This window comes from Crocodylus porosus, unplaced genomic scaffold, assembly GCF_001723895.1.
Source record: "Crocodylus porosus isolate Cpor-Errol unplaced genomic scaffold, CroPor_comp1, whole genome shotgun sequence".
Classification (NCBI taxonomy): domain Eukaryota; kingdom Metazoa; phylum Chordata; order Crocodylia; family Crocodylidae; genus Crocodylus; species Crocodylus porosus.
Window position 1 is genome coordinate 12226822 of NW_017728931.1, and position 24288 is coordinate 12251109.

At 45.2% G+C, this 24288-nt stretch overlaps 1 protein-coding gene across 1 annotated transcript in view; it reads right to left on the minus strand.

Moving 5' to 3' along the window:
- Positions 1-137: 137 nt before the first annotated feature.
- Positions 138-24288, minus strand: part of ANO2 (anoctamin 2) — a 302892-nt gene continuing 278741 nt past the window's right edge. Inside the window, exons 24-28 of the mRNA XM_019544216.1 lie at positions 21438-21590; positions 21287-21339; positions 18907-19088; positions 5636-5741; positions 138-1710 (exon numbers count right to left, since the gene is read on the minus strand). Coding sequence (XP_019399761.1) covers positions 1429-1710; positions 5636-5741; positions 18907-19088; positions 21287-21339; positions 21438-21590 — 776 coding nt within the window. The 3' untranslated portion in view covers positions 138-1428. The remainder of the gene's footprint in view (positions 1711-5635; positions 5742-18906; positions 19089-21286; positions 21340-21437; positions 21591-24288) is intronic.

Consider the following 24288-nt stretch of genomic DNA (forward strand, 5'->3'; position numbering starts at 1 on the left):
GGGGTCTTTAAGAAGAGGCTTGATGCCTACCTGGCTGGAGTCATTTGAGCCCAGTTTTTCTCCTGCCCAGGCGGGGGGTCAGACTTGAAGATCTACATGGTCCCTTCTGACCCTACTTCTATGATTCTATAATAATAACCCCTTTTTGTTATTTCATGTGCTACATGAAGATGTTGTAACATAACTGTAAGGGCTTAAATCTGCTCTCACATACACCCATTTTATGCCAGTGTTGATTTCAGTGGAGTTTTTCCTGACTGATGCCAGTTAAAACCCCAATTTAGGTAACAGGTGAAGCAGGCCCCAGTGTATTTTGCTCAGGACAACAAACAGTGATGAGCTCACCTAGTTCTATCATCTTTATTTCCTCCTGATGCATAAGTTGTAGTGCCTCTGCTCATTATTCAGGATCCTGCTAAGCAAACACAAGGTTATCTGTAGGTGAAAGTGCTCAGGTCTCTTAAATTGCTCCTGTTCCTGCAGTTCTCTGCCTTTCACCACCATGCTACAGTGAGGTTACTGTGGAGAGCCCCATTGCATTTACAGCACCGAGAGAAATTGTGCCTCAGGAAGGCACAATCTGGAGGGTGCATTGACACCACAACAACCAAGTGCCCTATTACATTGCCAAAGCAATAAGCCCCATCTATCCACTTCTGCTCTGTGAGCACTGAACCCAGAAAAATGAAGTGATGAAGATGTCCTCTGGGTGCTGCAAGCTGCTGCTCTTGAGAACACTGGAAACCCAGGCCTGAGGACAGTGCCTGGGTGGTCCTCATTGTCCATTTCTAGGGTTGATGTACATGGCCTGGGAGTAGGCACTTGGCCATCATTTCCTTGGCAGTATAACTGAGTCCCTTGCCACTGTGGTTATGCTATACCCTATACATCTCCCAAGTGTGCAGAAGGAATGTGCCTAATGCTACACACTTTTGAGAGGATGCAGTGTGAACTGTCCTCTGTAGTCGCCAGCTCTGCTAAAGCATATGCGGTGGTGAGAAGTGAGGCCCCATCTTTTCCCTACCCCTGCCTGGCTGTAGGTAATGCCCCAGGGAGCCTTAGCAGGTAGCATCCCTTGCACTCAGAAGAATGCAGGGATTGTGACTATGGCTGGCCCTGGCACTGAGAATGCATGGGTTGGAGAAACTCCTTGTGCTCTCCCTATCTTATGTACATCAGTGCAAGGGCCAGCCACAGTCCCAAGTAGCCCTTGATTTTGCACTGATTAACTCTGAAAATGCTGCAGCTGAGATAGCATATAAAATGATATGGAGAAACTTACACCTGAAGTTTCCAGAGAAGTGACAGACTCCCTCCCCTGCCCTCTTTTGCGTCTGTTCCTGTCTGTCTCTTCCTATCCCTTTCTCAGGATCACATCACACAGTAAGTCTGTAGGCCTAGCTATGTGCATTTCCTCCCCAAAAAATGTCAGACATCTGTGTGCTGAGAGCTGTTGGATGTAAAGCTTTCTCGCTGACTCCGGCTGAACTGGCAGAAGCTTGCGGCTCGGTTCCTTCTAACTTTCGTTTCACTCTTGCTTCTGTGCCTGTCCCGTGTGATGTAGTTCTCAATCAGCTTCAGCTTTTCATGCTCTTCCTTCAGGAAGAAATCCACAAGGACACTCTTCTCCTTTTTGATTTGCTCACTGATATCCTTCGGAATGTCAGGAATCATCCAGTCTACCAGAACACTGAGAAACATGACCAGGTTCTGGAACAAGAGCACGAGAGTTTGATCAACAGAGCAAGGGCCAGTAAGACAGGCTATACCAGGTGGGGAGGACTGCAGTGGCAGAAAGGTGAAGGTGTCCCCCTGTAACTCCAGAGACACAAGTTGAAGCCCTGCTCTGGATTTGTGTCAAAGGCTACTCCCAGTTGAGCCAAGTGTAAATAAATACCAGGTCACCTGGGCTGGGGAATCAACAGAAATTGGTGTGCCTTACCCATGCTCACCCAATGGGCTGCCAGGCTCAAGTGGACCTTGACCTATCATAAAATCAAACCTTTGCTCACATGACTGTTAGAAATGAGCCAAGAGACATGCAGCCATGTGAACGTGTCATTTTTAAGGTTTGTTTATATTTTGAAACTCCAGTGGCTGAAGGCACCTAAAAAAGGTCCCTATATGGGAAATCAATTAAAACACAAGCTTAATTTCTGCTCAGGACAAGAGATGTGTTAAACACATGCTTGCATGGCATCCTAAAAAGGGATGCACATAAGCTCATGTTTAACTCTTGAGGGCTGTGTCTACATGTACATATTAATGGGCAACAATAAACTCCAGGGCTTATTGCTCCAGAGTTTATTGCTCCCAGGTGCATGTCTGTATGTGCACTTGGGATCTCAGCATCTTGAGCCAGATCAGAGCAGCCCCAGCTGACAGGGGATCGTGGGGGTCCCCCAGTTCAACATGCTGTGGAGGGGTTGGCTAGGGCACAAAGGTGCTTCAGTATGGGGCTAGCTGATAAGCAGCCCTGACACTGAAGCACCCTTGTGCCCTGGTCAGCAGGTCAGTGTCTACATGTGCACTGCTGTGGAGTAAAAAATTCCACAGCAGGTTAGTACTTGTATTTACAAGTACCGTCTTGCTGTGGAGTAAATTAGTTTACTCCAGCCCAACAGGGGTGCGCGTGTAGATGTGCAACATTTACTGTGCAGTAAATATCTCATGGTGATACATCCTAGATGAATCAAGTAGTGTTGGGGTGATATTGTAGCCATGATGGTCCATGAAAATTGTGAGAAGCAAGCATATCTGTGGGGGCCCAAGTGGCTCTGAAGATTTGCAAAGGAGCTGAGCATCCAATAACTGGGCTGGTGGAACAAAGTCCTGCAGCTCAAAAAGAAGCATCCAGAACAAGTACAAGCATCCTCCATGCACTATCCCACAAAAGTACTTCAACTGTGGCCTGAAAAAAAACACTTCTAGATGCAAACAGGGTTCTTTTTTTCTTTCTTTCTTTCTTCTTTCTTTTGGCTTGTTCCCGCCTCAGTGTCTTTCCTAACAAGAAGGGTTTTGTGACAGGGTGGGGGTGCACACAGACCAGAACCTGGAATTTCAAATGTCAGGGACATGCATATCAACAGGCTTTATAGTGCACAGGCAGAAAGAATTGGAAACTGATAGGAAGAACTAAATGCAGCATAATGTGATGACATGAGGAATGTGTCTATGTACAATGTATGAGTTCTGGTTCATGTTATGAAGTTGTTACTATGAAAACGGTTGCATCCTGGAATACCTCAATATGTAGCAATTTTTGCTGTAAAGGTCTGTTACCATATGCCCACCAGCCTAGGGACAATTGAGGATAGTTAACCTTTATGATCGTACCCTAAGCAAACAACTGGTATGCTAATTGTCTAGTTGTAGCCTTGAATTGCCAGTTTCCTCCAAATATGTCTGCAGGGAACTGGAGTTTGGAGTAGTGGAAAATTACCAAATGAAAAATAAAGAATACAGTTATTGGAAGAGGGGCCTAGGAGCTAGGGAAGACTTACAGCAACTCAGAAAGGAAGCTCTAGAGAGAAGAAAAAGAAAGATTTGGGTCAGTGAAGGAAAGATATAGACAGTCCTTCAGGGCAGGGATGGCCTTGGTCTGTGGAACCAAAGTGCCATCGTTCAGAAAACAAGACATGATCTTGACAAGGAGCATACCAGCCCAGAGAATGCTGTAGGAGAATGATGAGAGAAGGAAAATTATGTGGGGTTTATTATGTCCACATCTATGTAGTGTTATGATACTGTACTAAGTAAAGCACGGATGTCAACCTAACTTAGTCCTGTGAGTGCTGCATGTGGCATGGCCCTGCTTCAGCCACTACAGAGCTATGCTGCACAAAGCAGCTGCTCCGGGACTATGGAGCTGTGCTGCATGTGGTCACTGCTCCACTGCTCTGGGACCATACTGGCACATGGTGGCCACTCCACTGCTTTTGGGCTGCACTGCACTACACACAGCACCTGCTCTGTGCTATGCCGCTAAATCTGGCATGGAACCAATGTGTCCTAGAGCATGCACCACATGCAGCATGATCCCAGAGTGGCTGGAATTGGGTGCCATATACAGTGCAGGGGACCGTCTGGCATACCCTGCATGCAGTCTGTGGGTCAGCTCTGAGACCCCAGGCAACACTGGGGGCTAGATGATAGGGCTCTACAGGCCAGATGTGGCCCATAGGCAGTATCTCTGACACCCCTGAAGTAAAGGATAATAGTGTTTTAGAGTCCTGTATAAAGTCTCTGAATTGTTACGTATTATTCCTTTCATTTGTCTCTGAAGATCTGGAGTTCTGGGAAAGCGTGTATATAAATGACTGAAGGTCAGAATTAGTCCTGGAGGCTTGAGATAGGCCTTTTCTGTAAATAGGTACAGATGGGGTGCCTATGACTAGGAAGACTAACAGACAGCCTAGAGGTATAAGCTAGGGTGACCACACATCCCTAAATGGGTGGGACAGTCCCGAAATATGAACATCAGGTCCTAGGACAGAATTTGTCCCAGATTCCCAGTATTGTGCAGAGATCTGGGTTTTCTGTTCACCATGGAAAAATTCAGGAAACCATGGGTTTCCCTTTACAGGTTGGCAGAGTTCCAGCCTGTAAGGGGCAGCTTTGGGTTGTGCGGAGTGGGATGCAGGGGGCATCACATGCATGTGCACATGTGCACATATGCATATGGCCTGGAATACAATGAGGCAGTGGTTGAGAGCAGCTCCCTCCAGATAGGTCTATGAGGGAGAGAAGGGAAAGGGGGAGTAGAGGGGGCAGATAGAAGCCCCCATGGTGAGGGGCTGGGGGTGCTGCCAAGCTGGGGTTGTGTCTGGGGCCCTGGGCAGGAATAAGTGGCCATGCAGCCAGCTTGGGAGCAGGATGGAGGCATGGGTGACTCATCTGGGGAGCAGCAGCTCTCCACCTCTGTGTACATTCCTGGGGTGTGGGGAGCATTGGAAGGCACATGCCCCTCCAGATTTGTGTGTGGGGTGGAGGAAGATGCTGGCTGCCTGCTGTTGGCTTAGGGCCCCCCACCCTGCTGCACTTTCCTCAGGGCCTCTGTGGATCAGCAGGTGGGACCCAGCATGGGAGGGCTGAGAAGGGTGTGGAGGCTTTGGCCTGCACCCAGGAGCCCCACACCAGCCATGCTGCATGGCAAGGCACCCCCTGACTGCTTAGGAGTAGCGGGGGTTGCAGTGGCGTCATACAGTTGTGTCTCTCATTGCTGCCAGCTGGGAAGAGGGTGCCTCACCATGGCAGTGTGGCCACCATGGGACTCCCAGGGGGAGGGCAGCAGAGCAGGGAGGGAGCCCTGAGCCCACAGTGGGCAGCCCACATCTTCCCCTACCCCACATGAGCTCCACTCAGCTCTGCTCTGGCTATGCTGTTGCGGGGGTGGGGGGGTGGAATCAGGGGTGCATGTATCCAACCTATCCAACCTTTCTGTTTTAAAAGGGTGGTCACCCTAGAATAAACTAAAAGCTAATGCCACCAAGGAACTTGTGGCTTGTAGCCCAGTGGATTCAGGTGCAACACACGTCTGGGGAGCTCAACCAGATCCATGATCCACTGATACGCATTTATTTATCACAAGCGTTTTGTGATTGAAATTGCAATATAATAAACTCAAGGGACTTACCTGGAATAGAATAACAAAGGCCAAGCGAGCAGATAAAACTGCCCAGTATTGTTTAGAGAACTCATATTGATTGGGGGACCCAGGTGGTTCTCTGTAATCTTTGAATCTGTAATGAAGACAGCTGAGTTAGTGCATATTTCCACCAGTTTCTTATCTATACATCACAATTTGATTAAGACAACTCTCCAGCAGCTCAATCAATATATTCATCACCTACTAATAGCTAAAACTGAAAAATCAGATCTCAGATCTACCAAAACTGATCTGTAATATCTCCATCACACGTAGCATGGCTAGTCTGACTCTACACAGATATAACCAACATTAGAAATATGGCCTTTGTGGCAGAAATTTTCTATTTTTACTAACTATCCTTTTGGAAAATGCAATATAGAATTATTCTGGTGTTAGAGTCCTACAATATTGAAAATTGAGCTTTAAAATATGCTCCAGTGTATTGAGAGTAAAAAAGCAATTTGTAGCTTGATGCAAGGACTAGTGCTAGAACTGGCTATATTTACTACCAGTAAAAATTTGGAACAGAAAATAACAGGATAAAAAACCCGCAGATGCTACTAAATTGGAAGGTTTTGCAAACATCTAAAAGGACAGAATTCCACAAAAGGAGTGGTGAGCAATTTTAGTACTGAATTTACTTGAATAGATGATGACCATGATTATAAGATGATCCCCCAATATTAGAGTCTATATATGGAAAAATTATAAATTTGATATATTTTTCCAAGTGTAGAACTTAATTATTCGAGTTTTACCTTGAATTTGTCCACCTCCCACTGCTATAATAAAGAAAATAAATGTGGGGGTTAGGGAGCATCCTTACCATCTACCTTCTTCCAACTTCTTCCCCTAGCATCCCCTTATTGTCAAACCCTGCTCTTTTTGAGCACATGGAAGTGAGGAGGAAATATGAAAACACTGACCTTAAAATAAATAAAGGTACAGTAATTTACATATCATAGAATCATAGAAAATTAGGGTTGGAAGGGATCTCAGGAGGTCATCTAGTCCAGCCCCCTGCTCAAGGCAGGACCATCCCCAACTAGATCATCCCAGCCAAAGCTTTGTATAGCTGGGTCTTAAAAACTTCCAATGATGGAGGCTCCACCACCTCTCTGGGTAACCTGTTATGGTGTATTAGTACCTTTCTAGTGAGAAAATTTTTCCTAATACCTAACCTAGACTTCCCTTGCTGTAACTTGAGACCATTGCTTATTTTCTGTCATCTGCCAGCACTGAAAACAGTCTAGCTCCATTCGCTTTTGAACGTCCTTTCAGGTAGCTGAAGGCTGCTATTAAATCCTCTTCTCTAGACTAAATAAGCCCAGTTCCCTCAGTGTTTCCTCATAAGTCATATCCCTCAGCCCTCCCACCATTTTTGTTGCCTTCCACTAGACTCTTTCCAATTCGGTTCAGTATTGGGGGACTCAAAACTGAACACACTACTCCAGATGTGGCCTTACCAGTGCTTAATAGAGGGGAATAATAACTTCCCTTGACCTCCTGGCAATACTCCTACTGATGCAGTCCATTATGCCATTAGCCTTCTTTGCAACAAGGGCACACTGTTGGCTCATATTTAGCTTGTCCACTGTAACCCCCAGGTCCTTTTCTGCAGAGCTGGTCCCAAGTCAGTCAGCCCCCAGTCTGTACTAATGCATGGGAATGTTCTGTCCTAAGTGCAGTACTTTGCACTTGTCCTTTTTGAACCTCATGAGATTTATATGGGCCCAGTCTTCCAGTTTGTCTAGGTCGTTCTGAATCCTAGCCCTACCCTCCAGTGTATTCACTACTCCCTGCAGCTTGGTGCCATTTGCAAACTTGCTGAGTATGTACTCTTTGCCATCTTTCAGGTCATTGATGAAGACATTGAACAAAATCAGCCCCAGGACTGACCCCTGGGGCACACCACTTGATACTGGCTGCCAACTAGACATCAAGCCACTGATTACCCTCCAAGCCCAATGTTCCATCCAGTTTTCTATCCACCTTACAGTCCATTCATCCAGCCCATACTTCTTCAGTACCTATATATAGTACCTGTAGTCTTAGTTAATCGAGAATTGATGCAGTTTACCTTTTCTGAAACTGCTGCAAGCTTAAACACAGGTATTCCATAAACACACTTTTAAGCAGGACTTTAGCACTTTCTTAGATATAGTAGAAACTATCCAAGATATTAGCTCAAAGTCAGAAGGGCCCAGGATTTACCACATAGTTAATTAGACTCAGTACCAGCGCAACCAACAGCACTTCAAGCCATAGTGACCCCACAGCTCAGCACTGCACATCTGCATGTGTGCTCCACATACAACCCCCGCCAACTCATGCTAATTAGCCCCCGACTCATGACCGGAACTGGGTGTTCTTGTCATGAGTCATGGGATCCTACAAAAATGTATATGTAGATGGCCAGGCACAGGGCAACCTGGTGGAAGGTGGGACCAAAGGTGGGACCACACTAATCATATGTGATAGACTGAGAGAGGAGGCAATAGAAGGATTATGGGTGAATTCTTTTGGGGCACCTTTTGGTGATGTTTGCCAGACATTTAAAGCTGATGAAGAAACAGGAATAATTGGACATGGGGAAAAAAAAGGTACAGTGCAGCTATGGGAGTAAAGAGTAACCAAAGTAAGTAAGCTTAATATGACTTGAAAATGAGTCAGCACTAAAGGGGACTGTGCTCAACAGGCTCTAGCCTAAGATAGTAGGTGGTTGTGGTAGGTTCCCATCAGCATGTTTTACCAATATTGGCTCTATGTTTTATAGTCGAGCTCAGTGTTAACTGAATTTAATTATTTTCATAGTTGGTTTCCATTACTGAGCCCATGCTGCTTTTGGCAGCAGTTTAACGATAGACAATGTATTCAATAAGGCTTCCGTGTATGTGAATATACAATGAGGAGCTTCCCCCACACCCGCCACCCCACCCCATGCTGATTGAGGCCAAAAACCATGTCTTGTATTCAACTAAATATGGTATATATAAGCAGCATCTGGGGAAAAATTATTAGTAATAAAAACAGAACAAAATGGCAAAAGAGAATCTAAGAACTAGACCTGGAAAAGACAAAACATTTTAAAGAAGATATAGTGAAAAAGAATCTGAAACTGACAGCAGACAGACAATCAGCACAAATCTGCCACATGACAGGAGCAGAAAAGGAATGTGTGATTTATGATTGCAAAGAAAAAGCCATAATAGAGGTGGGAGTATTAGTCCCTCATTACACAATTCAGATTAGAAGCACCATCTCTTGAGATGCAGTCCAGATTTGCTCAAAAGAATCACAGGCACCTGCATTTAATTGTGGGGATATCAGAATATCGCTATCAAAATAAAAGATATTGACACACTGAAAGGACCTAAGAGTAAAGCAGAAATTATTAGAGGCCAATGGAGACTGGCTTACCAGAAAACATTAAAGGACAGTATATGTATCACTCAGTTACAGTAAGTGGCAATCAAGATTGGCATTATAACCATCCATATATTGCCCCCCTAGGATAATTTAGTGTAGTGCACAGTAAATTAGTAGGACCGATAGCATAAAATTAAGAAAGGAGAAATCTGGTTTCAATACCAGGAAATACATCCTGGCAGAATGATTCATTAGATTATGGAAAAGCCTCTGTTGGGGAGTAATGGAAGAAGTTTGCATACAGAGCTTGTGAGTTCCATGGTTTTCTTCTCTGAAGTGTGAGGTTCTGTCTATCTGGGTTTGCAGCTGAGTGGCAGGATCAGTTAGCCATTCAGAATAATCCCCAAGCTCCAGGTTAAGATTTCAGTTGACATCTTTGGCCCCTAGCAGATGTTATATTTATGGCATGATTAACATGTTAATTGTGCTATAAATTGTAACATTTGTGGAAGCAGGGGCAGGAGCCCTCTCATCAGCTTGTGGGAGAGGTTGCTGCTGTGAGATGGTATGTTGCTTCCAACAGTCAAGTTTACCTTTCCGTGGCCCATAGCCTGTGTTAACCTAGAGAGTTAATCTGGCTCTTGGTGGTGGCAGCTCAGTCCCTCACAGCTATATCCTGACCGTGCTGGTGCCTCCAGTCCCGCTACCTTCATTCTGGCTCCTCAGGGAGAAAACTCTATCAGGTATGCCTAGGTGTAACCCTACACACCTCTGGTGTAAACCCTACACCTCTGTCAGTAGGAAAAAAGAAATACCTCTGGAAAAGTAGGTTCATTAAGAGTGAGTAGAGAGATGGAGGCATCTCTCTTATTCTGAAGTAGCTGTTGAAGAAATGAATGAATACTGATGGGAGAGTGTCCTTTTTGTTAATTAAATCAATACTTTCAACAAATACAGATGAATGCAGGAAGCACTGAGACAAAAATGGAAAACATTACAGATCACTGGTCATTTTTGGGTGTCAGGGAAATTAATGTAATCCAAAGACACTTCACACTTCTGGTGCAAAAGAAAACAGAGTTATGGTAGTGAAAAACTCTTTACTGACTATAGATCTGGCTTTGTTCTCTTCTGAATGTTTGTATGTGACTAGTTTGCTTCCACGTGCTACATTATCATGCCACACTATAAAGATTAAATGGCCGAAACCAATAAAAATGCCACATAATTTAGCAAAGTTTGGCTTTTAATCTGCCTTTAGCTACATGAATGTCCTTTTGGCTCTAAAAAAATCACTACAGCTAATGATATGCAACAGATTAGCGTCACACCAATGTTTATTTAGAAATGGTGCCAAAGGGTTCACAGCGCTGTAAGAAATGCTGCTCAAAATATTTAGAGAATGTTTTCTGGATGTTCAGTGGGAGAGTTTTCTAGCTTAATCTCTGGTGATGCCCGTAAGGAGCAAAATTCAGTCTTATTGTAACCACATTTATCTCCAGAGGTCACAGATATCTAAGAATAAGAGAGGTCAGCTTTTTCCCAACATATTTGCCAGAAAAAGAAAAACAGATATTTTTTTCCAGCAAAAGGGACACTGTTTGTAGCATGTCTCCTGGGTTTAGAGTTAGATACTCCATGTTTTATCACAGTTAGAGTTTCAGCCAAAGCTGAGACTTTTGTAGAATTTCATTAGGATGGGTGATAATCAGAAACAGTCAATGTTCTTGCTGATATCATCCCAGAATACTTTTCTGATAAAGGAGGAAAACTGCTCTCACTGAACAAACTTCAGATTGCTCTGGTTTGCGGTGAAACATTTCATTTGCATTTTCTGTTTTCAGTGCAGATCTGTTCTATTCAGCAGAAGCAAGGACTGGAAAGTACATGGCCCATCACTCTCAACAATGAACCAGCTGTAGACCTCTTGTGGCTGTGGCCTCCTCCTTGCACTTCAGCTCCATTGATACTTGGTTATCCAAGAAGTACCTTTTGTCATGGTTGCCAAAGCACTCACTTTCAAGGTAAACTGGCAGTCTTGCACTGGACTCTGAGGTCTGTGAGTGAGTCTAGGTAATAGGTATCTAATCTTGGGCAGGAAAGGTGCATCTGAAGTAGAAAAGCCATGTCATCAGGATGTCTAATGGGAGACTACTTAAATAATATTCTACAGCCAAAGGAACAAATAAGCCACATGTCTAGAGCTGGAGGAAAGAGAAGTGCTTCAAAGACATGAAAAAATATCTGAAAGCATGCCATATCCCCCAATATTATTAAGGAACTAATTGCTAGCAACAGTGAAATGGAGAACAATTTGGTACAAGTAGGAGAGGAGACTGTAGCTTTAGGAAAATTGTGCCCTGCTTGCCACAGATAGGTGAGTAGAGAAAACATGAAGTACAGTTCCCATCAGCTACAATCCTAATTGAATGCTTTGAGCAAGGTTTGTGGTCAGTTATTTCCATGCTTCTCCACATCACCATATTAGACACTTGAGGGTTCTTCCTTTTTCTCCTGTCACTCCTCTAGGTTTGAGCTATCTACTCATTACAAGTACTGTCTACTCCCTACATGACTGGGTGCTCTCTCTTCATCTGCAAGTCATTTGCAGGGGCTCTTGGTTGCACTGCGATGTTCACAAGACAACTATACCTGTCACTTGTATCTTGAAGCCTGACTCTTCAATCATTACTCATCTGAATAACCCGGGGAGCGCACATGTAAATATATATTGCTTACAGAGGCATTAGTGTGAACAGCAGGATAAAACTGTGTGAAGTCTACATTAAACAATGTTACCTCTCTTGGGAAATGGCTTCCAGCATAGAATATGCTCCATGTTAGAAAAGCTCTTTGGGAAGTTTTCATCTAAACATAATGCTGTTTCCACAAAACTGATCTTTTATGAAAAACTGTATTGATTTCAAAATACTCCCCCCTTTTAGGAAACGGGGGGGGGAGAAGGGAGAGGTTGATATTTTCAGAATGGAAAGTGTAGAGCTTTTGTGTCTAAATACCTGTGCATTTCTATCTTTCTTTTCTTGCGGATCAGAGAAGTCAAAATTTTTAAAAATCTCAAACAAATCAAACTAAACATTTCTATTGACTTGAAATGAAATATTTTCAGAACCAGGCGTATTCACACATTAGGGCATGGCATCACTGAAACATCCCAAGAAGCACCACTCCCAGCCGCCCTATTTTCTCCCACAGTGGCAGCAGCAATGGTGGAACTGCCGGAGCAGGTGGGTTCCCCTACCCTGCCTTCTCTGCTGGGCCAGCAGCAGGAATCCGGGTAAACTGGGAGGTATGTACCACTGTACAACAGGCCCAATCCAAGGATGCAGGAGGGAAGTGGGTGGTACAGTGAGTCCAGTCTGGGATGGGGAGGGGAGGATGGATGGGTGGCATGGTGGACCTATACCAGGTGGGTGGGGTAACAGGTGGTTGGGATGGGTCCAACCTGTGATGGCAAATAGGAGGGGTGGGCAGGGCAGTGCACCTGATCCAGGTGGGGGGGTTGCTACCCACCATTCTTGACTGAGCCCATTCCAACCCCTGAACCCAGGTCCTTGCTCACTGCTCGCCCCCCAGCAGCTCCCAGTGTTGTCCTGTTGAAGAAGGCAGGGAAGGGGAATTCATCTACTTGGCTCAGCCCAGAGAGTAGTTGGGGTCCCCTGGCAGTGGCAGCAATGTTGGCTTTGCAGGCAGGTTCTGCTGCTCTGCCTGCTCTCCTAGGACAATGTCAACAATGCAGATAATTTGGGGGACATGGGTGTGGGGTGAGCTGGAAGGGCTGGGGGGAAGCAGAGAATCCCAGAAGGACAGGGAGGAAGCCCTGGGGGCCAAGGGTGGCTGGAGGGACAGCAGCTGATTCAATCCACTCCAGTGGGGGGGAGTACGGAGGTGGAGACCAAGGCAGGGCAGGTAGGGGCTGACAGGCCCCATGGGAACCTGCCAGCTGAGTCCGCACAGTCTGGGCCTCCTACTCTGTCCCTGAGAGCAGGTGAGCTGGGCAAGCATAGAGCCAACTTAGCTCTTAGCCACATCCCTGGTCACCAGCCCTCTAAGGGCAGGTCAGAGCAGTGCACATTAGAGGAAGTATTAACCCTTAACGTGCAACTGCTGAAAGCACATGCTGATTTTAACTCAAATTAAAATTAGCATGTGCTAAGTGTAATGTGTAACAAGGCCCTAAGACACAGGAAATCATTAATCTACTCTAGTTGGGACTAATGAGGCATTCACTAGAATAATTGTCCAGTGGTGGGGACCAAAGAAGTATCCAGAGGACAGCAACAAAAACAATTTGAGGCTTAGCAAACATGACCTGTGAGGAAAGCTTGAAGAAATTTAATGTACTTAATCTAGAAAACAGAAGACGTGATAAAAGAATTCTAATACAAAAAAGGCGAGTATATAAAGGGCAGCGATCAGTTGTTCTCCACAGGCTCCATTGCTTTCAGTAGAGCCTACATATAGGTGTTCTAATGCCTAAAATCTAGGATCATCAGCTCATCTCTCTGTGCCCTCTCAAGAGTCTTTAGTCCCTGCCAGGCCTGATAGTGGCTCCTAGGAACAAGCCTGAAGCAGCTTCACTGGCAAACCTCCAGGTCTGAAGCACATCAGTGAGTGGGCTCAGGGAGGTACAGACTCAGTGACCTGATCTAAGTCTAGGACTCACCAGTGCTATAGCGTAGACAAACCTTCTGATGTCTCCAAGACAGCAATCCAGTTTGACTGATTCTATGCAAATAGGGAGAGACAGACACCTCCAAAGGCAATTCAGAAAGGCCAGAGGCACCCAGGAATAGCCAGCAGATAAACATTTATTTGTAAATTTTTAGGATTGGGAATCCAAAAAATAAGATGACAAAGCTGATAAGGAAATACAGATTGCCTGAGCGAGGGACTAACAAAGGGATCTTAGAGTCATTATTGACTCCAAAATGAACATGGGCCGACAATGCAAGATCACGGCTGGAAGGGCTAACCGGACCTTGTCGTGCATCCATAGGTGCATATCTAGCAGGGCCAAGGAGGTGATCCTCCCCCTCTGTGCAACACTGGTCAGGCCACAGATGGAGTACTCTGTCCAGTTCTGTGCGCCCCACTTCAGGAGGGATGTGGGCAACATTGAGAGGGTCCAGAGGAGGGCCACCTGAATGATCCGGGGACTACAAGGCAGACCCTACAATGACAGATTGCGGGACCTGAACCTGTTCAGCCTTCACAAGAGAAGGCTGGGGGGGAACCTGGTGACAGTCTATAAACTCACCAGGGGGGACCAGAAGGGTTTGGGAGAGACCTTGTTTCCCCTAGCGCCCCCTGGCATAACAAGGAATAACGGCCACAAGTTGTTGGAGAGTAGGTTTAGATTAGACATCCGTAAGAACTACTTCACAGTTAGGGCGGCTAGGATCTGGAACCAACTTCCAAAGGAAGTGGTACTGGCTCCTACCCTGGGGGTCTTTAAGAGGAGGCTTGATGCCTACCTAGCTGGGATCATTTGAGCCCAGTTTTTTTTTTTTCTCCTGCCCTGGCAGGGGGTTGGATTTGAAGATCTATAAGGTCCGTTCCGACCCTACTTCTATGATTCTATGAATAGAGGGATGGGGGTGAGGAGGGGAACGCAACTAGGTTACAGGAGATACAATGTTAGCCAACTAAGCCCGGGGTGGGGGATGGGGAGAAGGGGGAAGAGGAGGGAGGGGGTTTGCGACGCTGAGAGAGAAAGGAGATAGATACACACAAACCCGTTACAATGGTCCGCAATGGTGGAGGAAGTGGTTAGAGGGAAGTGTCTCAGACCATATAGAGTCTCATCGCGGGCGTCCTCTTCTGGTGGAGTGGGGTTGTCCATGGTTGAAGAATCCTCTCGAAGTGAAGGTCCATCTGGTGCAGAGAGGGGGCAGTTCTGGCGGTCCCCTCTGGGTCTCGTCCGGCAGTGGCTCGTCTGGTGAGTTCGGAGTACTGGCAGTGGCCCATGATGTGTTCCAAGTAGATGTCGCGGGACTGACGGATGGCGTCAGACACCATGAACAGCACATCAGCTTGGTGTAGCGGCGGGAGACGCAACAGGCATGCAGGATGCTCTCATTGCTGGGGTCCCAGGCTCTAAGCATTCCCACGATGAGCACGTGAACTGTCACATCATAGCTGTGGCCCCTCAGGGTGTTGGCCAGCAGGGCGTACTTCTCCCGCTTGTGAGCCTGGGCATCAGTGAAGGCTTGGTGCCAGTTCTCGAAGGGGATGGTGACATCCACGATCACAACTTTCTTGGCCTCTTCATTGGTGATGACTATGTTGGGTCACATCTGGCTCTCGCAGCCCAGGACGGTGCAGTTCACGGAGATCTCCCCCGCCGTGGCTGGGATGGCCCTCACTAGGTGGTCCTGGACAGCATTGTGGTGGAGCTGCCAGGCTCTGGCATGTGGCTTGCAGCTGCACAGCATATGGGGGAGGGTCTCTGCCGCATAGCCGCACCATCGGCACCTCTTTTCCCGGTGACCGAAGTGCACGGCCCCATTCAGAGGCAGGCAGTTGAGGCAGGCGTGGTGGAGGAAGCGCCAGTCCGTGAAGCGCATGAAGCTCCCACTGGGTATGAAGTGGTTGCTAGCGTCCCACTTCGAGGTGATGTCAAAGACCTTGCCCTGGTCAGGTTTGGCCCTCAAGTTGCCAGCGTACTTGTTTCAGATGGCATCCTTCAGGAACCTCTCCAGGAAGGTCCTCGTGTGGGGCTTCACGGTGATGCGGTTGGCATGCAGGGCTGGTTGCAGGGAAACTCCCAGCTCCCGGTGCTCCTCAGTCCAGGTCCAGGCATAGCCGATGCGTTTCCCAAGGCGATGCATGGCGTTGCGGGCTTGGCTCCACAGTGAGACAAAGTCCTCATCGTCTCAGCTGAACTCGCCCTCCAGCAAGCTGCTGAGGAAGGTGGCCAAGTCTTGTCTGGTAGGCTGCCTTGTGATCCTCTTGCGGGTAGTCTCCTTGAGGGCACTGGTGGTGATAATACATACCATTCCGTCCGGGCAGGTCAGAAGGCATGGGTAACCACCACGATATCGCAGAGGTCTCCCATGCGGGGGACATTGGTGCTTCTCTTCCAGTAGGGGATGTGCAGGACCTCGTTGCTGGCCCATAGTGGCAGGTGCAGCCATTTCTTGAGCAGCTGCCAGATCTTGGTGTCCGCCTTCTTGAGGGGGGTCTTGGGGACCACCGAGCCTCTCAGGATGAACGTGACATGGGGGATGAGGAAGGTGTTCACCGCGTTTATCTTCTGCCAGGGGGCCAGCAGGGATGAGTCCAGTTTGTGGGCGTCCTGCACAATCCCGTTGATGGTCTCCTCTGGCATCTGCTTGGCCTGGTGGCCAGTGGGTGTCCCCAGGTGTCAGTAGGCCTCGCCGTTGCGCAGGTGCCTCATCACCTGGCTCTGAATCATGAGGGTGGATAGGTCTGAATAAAGGATGGTGCCTCTGTACTCCAGTGAGGAAGGCACTGCCCTGTGAGGAGAGACTCTGGGTTTTCAGTTCCTGCCCCCAGGCCTGTGTGAATTTTCCATTACGCAGGCATTGGTCTAAAAACAGAGATGCCTCAGCCTCTGGAACCAGAACCGGGGACATCTCTCCCTTCCTCTCATGGCTGGGGGACAGGAGGCCCATTGGAATCACTGGGCTACAGAACCATGCTTTCTCTTGCCTTCTCTCCTTTTGGTTGCTTGACTCCTGCACTTTTATCTGCCCAGAGGCCCAGCCTCCACAGGAGGAGTGAAGTGTGCCTCGCTAAGCCTATGCTATTAACCTGCTGAGTAGGACACTCTCATGAAAAATCAGCAAATGTAAGGAAGATCTAAAGCCCAGATCTTCCACTTCCTAGGTGGATACTTTAACTACCAATGAATGGGCTAAGATATGGGCAGCAACATTTCCATTAGCACCATTTGGAGCTGTCACAGATGACAGTTGTGCACTCCACACATGCCTACCAGAGTAGGTCAATCTGGGTATATAGGCAGCTCCCCTGTACTAAACTGGATCGAAATGGAGGTTAGGTCAGAGTTAAATAATACCAGTTGGTGATTTCAGTTGTGAGTGGAAGAATGTGATTCTAGCCCCAACACAGGTAAGGGTACAAGATCCAAAGACCTGAGCTAGGAGTCTTCAGTACAAGCCCTGGAGCTACTTTGACTGGAACTAATGGCATCATGGATCAAAGGAAAATGGCTGATAGTATAGCCAATAAGTGTATAAAAGCAACAGAGGTAGCACAAATCGCCTTTGTGAAGTAAAATAAACTGCAAACAAAGGGCAAACTCCCAAAGTCATCAAAAGAGCAAACCATATCACAAGGTCTCCTGCTTCCTGAGGGATTCCAAGACAGAGATTAGGCATTGTTTCAAGGCTGTTGGGCATGGATTAAGTAAACCAAAAGCAGTAGTTGTAGATGACCAAAACATAAAAGGGAGAGGGGGAGAGGGAGAGGGAGAGAGCGAGCCTCTCCTTGGGTACAGCACAGGCTAGCAGGGCTTACTTTGCAACTGCTAAGTAAACACCCTGCCTTTGGGCTGTGTGCTCCTCCCACTGCTCAGGGAAACAGGGTTTCATGCACATTTTTGTGAATAAGCAAGTTTACCTGAATAATACATCCTTGTCAGCAATTTGCCATCTGAATACAAATCATCCCATAAGGGTCAAATCTCAGCTTTCCATTCTGCCTAAAGAGCAACACTAAAGGGTTCCCTGTCTAAAAAAAGACAATTCTGAAGTGGATCACATCAGTTTCGAAGCAGAGAAAAACATGGTGAAAATTAAGGGGAAAACTGAACCCTGTAAGGGAAAAAATATTGTTCTAATTAGGTCCTTTAAAAAAAAAAAAGAAAAGGAAAAATTCTGATCCTGCTCACATAGTTGTCAATGGTGAGGTTTTGGCCTTCATTTGGTAAGAAATAGTATATTTAGATGAAACAGGGGCCCTAAATTGAAGTGGTGGGGTTTTAAACCCCCCGCTTCAATTTAGGGCCCTTTAAACCCCTATGTCGTTCATCCACCCCACACTTACCTGCCTCTCCAGTGGCGGGGAGGGGAGGCTGAGCTGCCAGCAGATGGAGCGGTCCCTTGGCTGCGGGGGGGCGGGGGGGGCGTTACTTCCAACTGCAGCAGCAGTGTCACCCCCCAGGTGGCACTTGCTCTCAGGCACCCAGCTTGAGCAGTCCCAGGGGCACCACAGCTGCAGAGGGAAGCACGGGGCCCCTGGGCAGGCAGGCAGGCTCCAGGCTGGTGTGGGGAAATCAGGCTCACCACTTTTTTTTCCCTTTGTTGTGTGCAGCCTGTCTTCTCGGGCTGTTGCCAGGCTGCCTGCAGGGCTTCCTGCAGAGCCCGAGCCCGGTGCATCGTTCCACGGGTGTAGGGGCAGCAAACTAAAACTCCTCCTCGGAGTTTTATTTTGCTGTGGCCCAAGTTATTTAAGGTGCATTACGCCACCGAATTTCCTACAGCAGCTGGAATTAATGCACAATACGCCTGCCACCAAGGCATGCAAACGCTGACATGATTAAAGCAGTGCAAAAGCATTTAGCCCGCTTTGAAGTGTTGTTCACATACGCCCCTTATTTCACCTACACACAGCCAAAAGATTTAGTCCCAGGTTATATATTTCAGATGGTCTTTATGAAGATGTTAATTCTTTGCTATTAATGTGCTAAGAAGTACCACTTCGCTGTTCACTTCCATATATTGAAAGTAGTGTTCTAATTAATGAATAAAAGAATAGCAGTAATAGTTTAAAAGCAACAAAAGCTTTTCAGTTCTAACACAGAAAGGAAATGCTTTTATTTAATAAGTGGATTAAACAATTTACTTCACCTACATGAAATGCTGTTAGTGCTACTTTACCTGCAGAATAAAACATCCTGAGCAAACTGGGAGTTTTCTGGCTGTGTTCCAGCCTTGAGATGACTGACATTGAAGTATGAGAGCGTGTGATTGATGAAGCCATGCATGGTTCCATTTTGACTGTATGCGTATTGATACATAAGACGTGGAATAAAATCAGATGTGACAGAGATTACAAAAGCCTGGGAGACAAAAAATAACCCTGTGAATTGATGGATGATGTGTTTTGGATTGACTTAGTTTAGGTTATAATTTTCATCTTCAAGAAAATATAGAATAATGGTGATCATTTTTGCACCTCACAAATATTGCCAGACACAGTAAAGAATATGGGCTTTGAAAACATAACCCTAGCCTGCTATGTACCTCTCTAGGGAAAGGAGGTAGTTAAGCAAGTGAAACACTTCTAAGAGCAGGAAATAATTAGAGCAGTTAGTTTACCTAGGCTGGTCTTGATCCTGGCCCCACTGAAATCAATGGGAGTTTTACAAGGGATGTCAAGCAACACATTAACAACACATTAATTTGTAAAAAACGTAACAGCCAAATCCTCAGGTGGTATAAATGGGTGTTGCTCCATTCACTGCATTGGCTACATAGTCAATTTGCATTCTCCTTTTTTTTGTTCCAAAATGCATCTAGAATGACTTCACCAAAGTTTATGGAGTTTGTGCTATTATTAAAGTGATATCAGTTGGGGCAGAACAGGGCCAACAAGTACCTGGACTGTGTATATAAAAGGTCATTTACTGCCACATCTTGCCACCCTAATCTATGAAAGTTTTCGCTGGACACATCTACATATGCTCCAGACTGCACATTTAGTACAGGCACATAGTTATCTTTAGACACTCGGCAGCACATGGTTATTTTTAGACGTGCCCACCACCCAACTTACTCGGGGGGGGGCAGTAAAATTAGCAGAATCAAGCCTTAGATTTTTTTAAAACTCAAAATTACACAGTTTAACATGTCACCTATCAATAACAGAAGGATGGCATGACTGTTGTCACGATGTGAGCACCTAAAATGCCAGTGGATAGCATGCGTCTCCAAATGCAAAAAAACCAAGAAGGTCCAAGCCCACCCAGTTTTCTGCACAGCAGAGATGGGATTGGGACTAGGAATTTTGGGGTGTGGTATGCTGATGAAAGCTGAAGTCACCATGCAGAAGTGGAGATCAGCACTGTACCACAGCTCCAGGAGCAACAGAGCCCTTTGCAATGCAGAAGGACCCACACGGTCAAGCAGCTCCTCACGGCACAGTGAACCCAAGGAGCAGCTCATAGGACTCTCCCCTGTGGGCCCCCCTCTCTAGCCCATTGCTGAAGGGCAGGTATAGGGATGCAGACCCCCAGAACTACCAACTGGGGAGCTCCAAGTCCCAGACTGCTTGGGTATGGGTTAAGCCTCCTCAAGAGGGTGCCACCTATACACTTTGCTTTGTAGTTAATAGTGTTTTAAAAGTATATTTAGTGTTTTCCTTTGTTTTGTTTTTATTCTCTGTAATAAATTTGGGTTTTGTAATAAAGTTTCTTGTTTACACTGCTTGTGAGGAGGGGGTTTTGTTTCTATGGGACACCTCAGCAAATTTAGTGTTCTCAGATTTCTAGGTGGGGGCTTAAGTCACTGGTATTATTTATGAAATACTCTGAAATGTGAACCCGGCCCTTTTTGCTGCCAACAGGTGCCTGGCAGAAGGATTACACATGTACAATGCCACAAATATAACATTTGCCAGAGCCCTGCTTGCACAGAATTTTACTTTCATAGACAGTAGCATAAAAAAAGAAGGTGTGGTAGGGGCAACTACCCTGAGAGCTACTTTGGAGGGGAAATCAGCTGCTGCTGTCAGCTGCATGCTCATGTTCATGATCACAAACCAGAAGCTACTGGTTGACCCTGGCGCTCATTTGTGTTCCTACATTGCTGCTCATATAACTATATCTGTATAACTACACTGATATAACTTGTAAAACTTTTTCATCCAGACAAGGCCTTATCTTGTTTTACCCTGCACCCAGCTCACCTGCACCTACATTTAAACTTTCACAGCGGCTGTACAAGGGTCTTTGCCCGAACGAGAATTAGACCTCTATTGATGTACTTGATTTTGCATGATTATGGCTCATTATTTAATAACCTTTACAAATTATGTCCCACATAACATAATAATACAGAGAAAAAGATGAGTGAATATACATCTCCCAGGAAACTTAGATGATGTTTGAAACCTCCCGAAAGCAGTGAACTGAAGAACTTAGTTTCTCAGTGTGTTGTAAAGTAATTAAGGAAACTAAGCATTGCTCAAAATTTAAATTAGACGCAAGGGACAAAATAATCTCAGGTGGTCATGTTTGAAAGATAAACAGATACTTACATTAATGATAACTGAAAGCTTCCCGATACTACTCAAAATGTTATACCAAATTCCTGTAAAAGAGTTAAAATAAAGGTTTGTTAAAAGGAATTGTCTCTTCTTAGGTAATTTCCAGGTACTGCCATCATTGCAGAGATTTTCCACTACATACCTATATCTTTTGCTCTTACTGTATCTGGCCTCCTTAATTCAGCAACAAACTTTTTTGCATCAAGCCGAACTTCTATGATGTTGTTGAGAAGGGCAAATACTGGTGCCAGAGGGAAGGAGGCAACAAAGAGTGTGACAAAGCCAAACTGGATGACTGGAAAAGAAAGATGTTGGATTGATTTCTGAAATGGAGCTTTAAGTACATGTCTGCAGCTACTATCCCACTAGTAATCAGTCTGGTGGGAATGCCAGTCTACAAATGAAAAAGGGCTTCTCAACTTTTTTTTCTCAGGGTGGCTGTAATGATGCATGTTGCCCCTCGTGTCTACAAAAACCAAACTAAATAATCATTTTTTAATAAAAAGTAATATGTGTGCTATTTTCTTTTTACATGCAATACTCTTGAAGAAGGCTGTGCTGTCCCTCCAGCTCTCTAGGGGAGATATGATGCACTTGAAAGGGAACCCTTCAAAACACTGTCTCCATTCCCAAGGTCCTTGGTCAGACTTTCTGGGAAAACTGCCCAGAATGGGTGCCTGGTATATGTCCTGAGACATGGATGGATGGGCTCATGGGTGAGTTGTGGTATGATCACAGGTGATGGCACCATCAGTCTTCAGAACCCAGGGAAATTCTGATGCAATGTTAGTACAAGCTAGTGCTGCTCATTGCATAATTAAGGCTCCAAATCCTTGTTTGGCACTACACTGTGGAAAAGTAGCTAGGTAGAGATTACTACTACAACAAAGGACCAATGGCAGCTGAACTTCTCAAGGAGCATGGATTGTCTGGCCCCTGTTTAAAGCATAAGTGTCCCAAGATCTCGACAAATCCTAGAACATTTTAATTATTGGAGAGCTACAAACCTGGTTACCTCAAAGGAAAAAAAAGATACGAGCGAGTTCACTGCCACCCTGCGTACCACCAAAATGCAAATAAATAATACAACTTTTGAGTTTAAACCTAGAAAACTTCCTAGTAATTTACGCCTTTTTCTTTCAGGGTGAGAGACAGGGAGAAGGTCATCTAGACATAAGTAAACACTTTCATTTTACAGACAGCTAAGAAAAGATTTTTTTAGACTCTTGTTAGAGCATAATAAAGAGAAATGAATGCACTTTTTTAAGATCCTTGGTGTTTCCAAGATATTTAGGACCATGCACAGTGCAGGCTGAATATAATTCAGGGAATGGTTTTAATTCCATTTGCCTTCAAAGGCAGTTGAGTGCATTCAGCTCACAGGATAAAAAACATTCTAGGATGATCCTGCTTGGTGCTGACCTTCTGTTGCTGCGAGTCCTGAGCAGCTGCTGGGTAATCCCAAGTGCCCTTATCTCCCATTAAAAAAACTGCTGGAGTCACTAGTTCTCATTACCTCAGGCGAGAATCTTCCCATTGTAAAAGGTAACGTGCCCCATTATTTGTAATATAAGGATCAGCTTTTATTTCCCAGAAAATGTAATGCACAGTGACCAAAGAAAAGACGGGAAAGCACTTTGACCAAATGAAACAAAAGTAACCACAACAAAAATAAACACCAGTCAAGCTGCACATTACACTCATGCATTAAAGAAATAACATTGCAAAGAAGATTTGACTGTACTACAGAGATATTTGGTGTGACTTCTTTTTAAGCAGAATATAATATTTCAGTAAGAACTCTCTGCCCATTACAACAGATGTCCTTTGCACTTTTGGAGAAGAAAGAAAGAAAGAAAACTAATTTTTGCATAGCACAACTATTTTGCTGTCTCCTTTAGAAAAATGTCTTTAAGCTTTGTTCTCAGAGCACAGAGCTTTATTCAAGTCTTTCTTCTGCACATATCTTATTTTTGGGTATGTGTTTCAAGCCTCCTTACATTCCCCTCAGTTCCCCTCCCAGTAACAATGTATTTGCACAATAAAGCATTATCTTTCTTATAACTGTGGTCTTTATTTTCTGTTTACCCTGATTTGCCTTTTTGTATAAAGATGATATCCTTCTAACACACCAAGATGGAGCCTTTTCAACACACAAGGATATCTTATCCTTGAAATTATACTTTCCTGGATATTTTATGTTTGAGTCAGGAAAAGGAATTAACAAGGAAATAAAAACAGATGTTACCACAGTGTCCCAAAACTGTGAAACGCTTAGAAAAATATACAGCACCAAAATGTGCCTTATTTGGTCTGAAGAAAATCTTTTTCAGGCATAGATTTGTGTAGACTGTAAAAAGAATTTGCCATTATTTGTTTGAATATAAACCTCACACTTCTGCTTTGATGGGGATCACAACGCTTTTTATTCATTTCCTAGGGAACAGCTATATGATTTAGGGAGGTTGTTTGTTTTTAGTTTATAAAAGCCTCTTCAAGGTACAGAGAAGTCTTCTGGGTAATTGTGTGAATGTGTTTTCACAGAGGCATATGCCAAAAGTGTTTGTGTGGCCATCTTGAAAACTCTTCATTGTCCTTCTTCCCTCTATTAAAAATGTCAGTGATCTGAGCAGTTAGAAATAAAAAAGAACCATGTGATCTACATGATCCATCACATCATGAATAGCAAGCATTCAAAGTTAAAATAAATAGTTTCTGAACAGCCCAAAAACTAAAATGTGTTACTTTAAACTATTTGCTGAGTAATTACGAAACACCAACAGATTAATAAAACTTAAATCCTGAAAATATTGAAAAGAGCAAAATCAACTGTGGAGATTATAGAACAGAGAAGCAGGGCTGGAAGGGACCTCCAGAGGTCATGTAGTTTAACATCTTCATCACTGTTCAACATCTTCATCAGTGACTTGGATGAGGGGGTAAAAAGCACCCTGTTCAAATTTGCTGATGACACTAAGATGTGGGGGAATGTG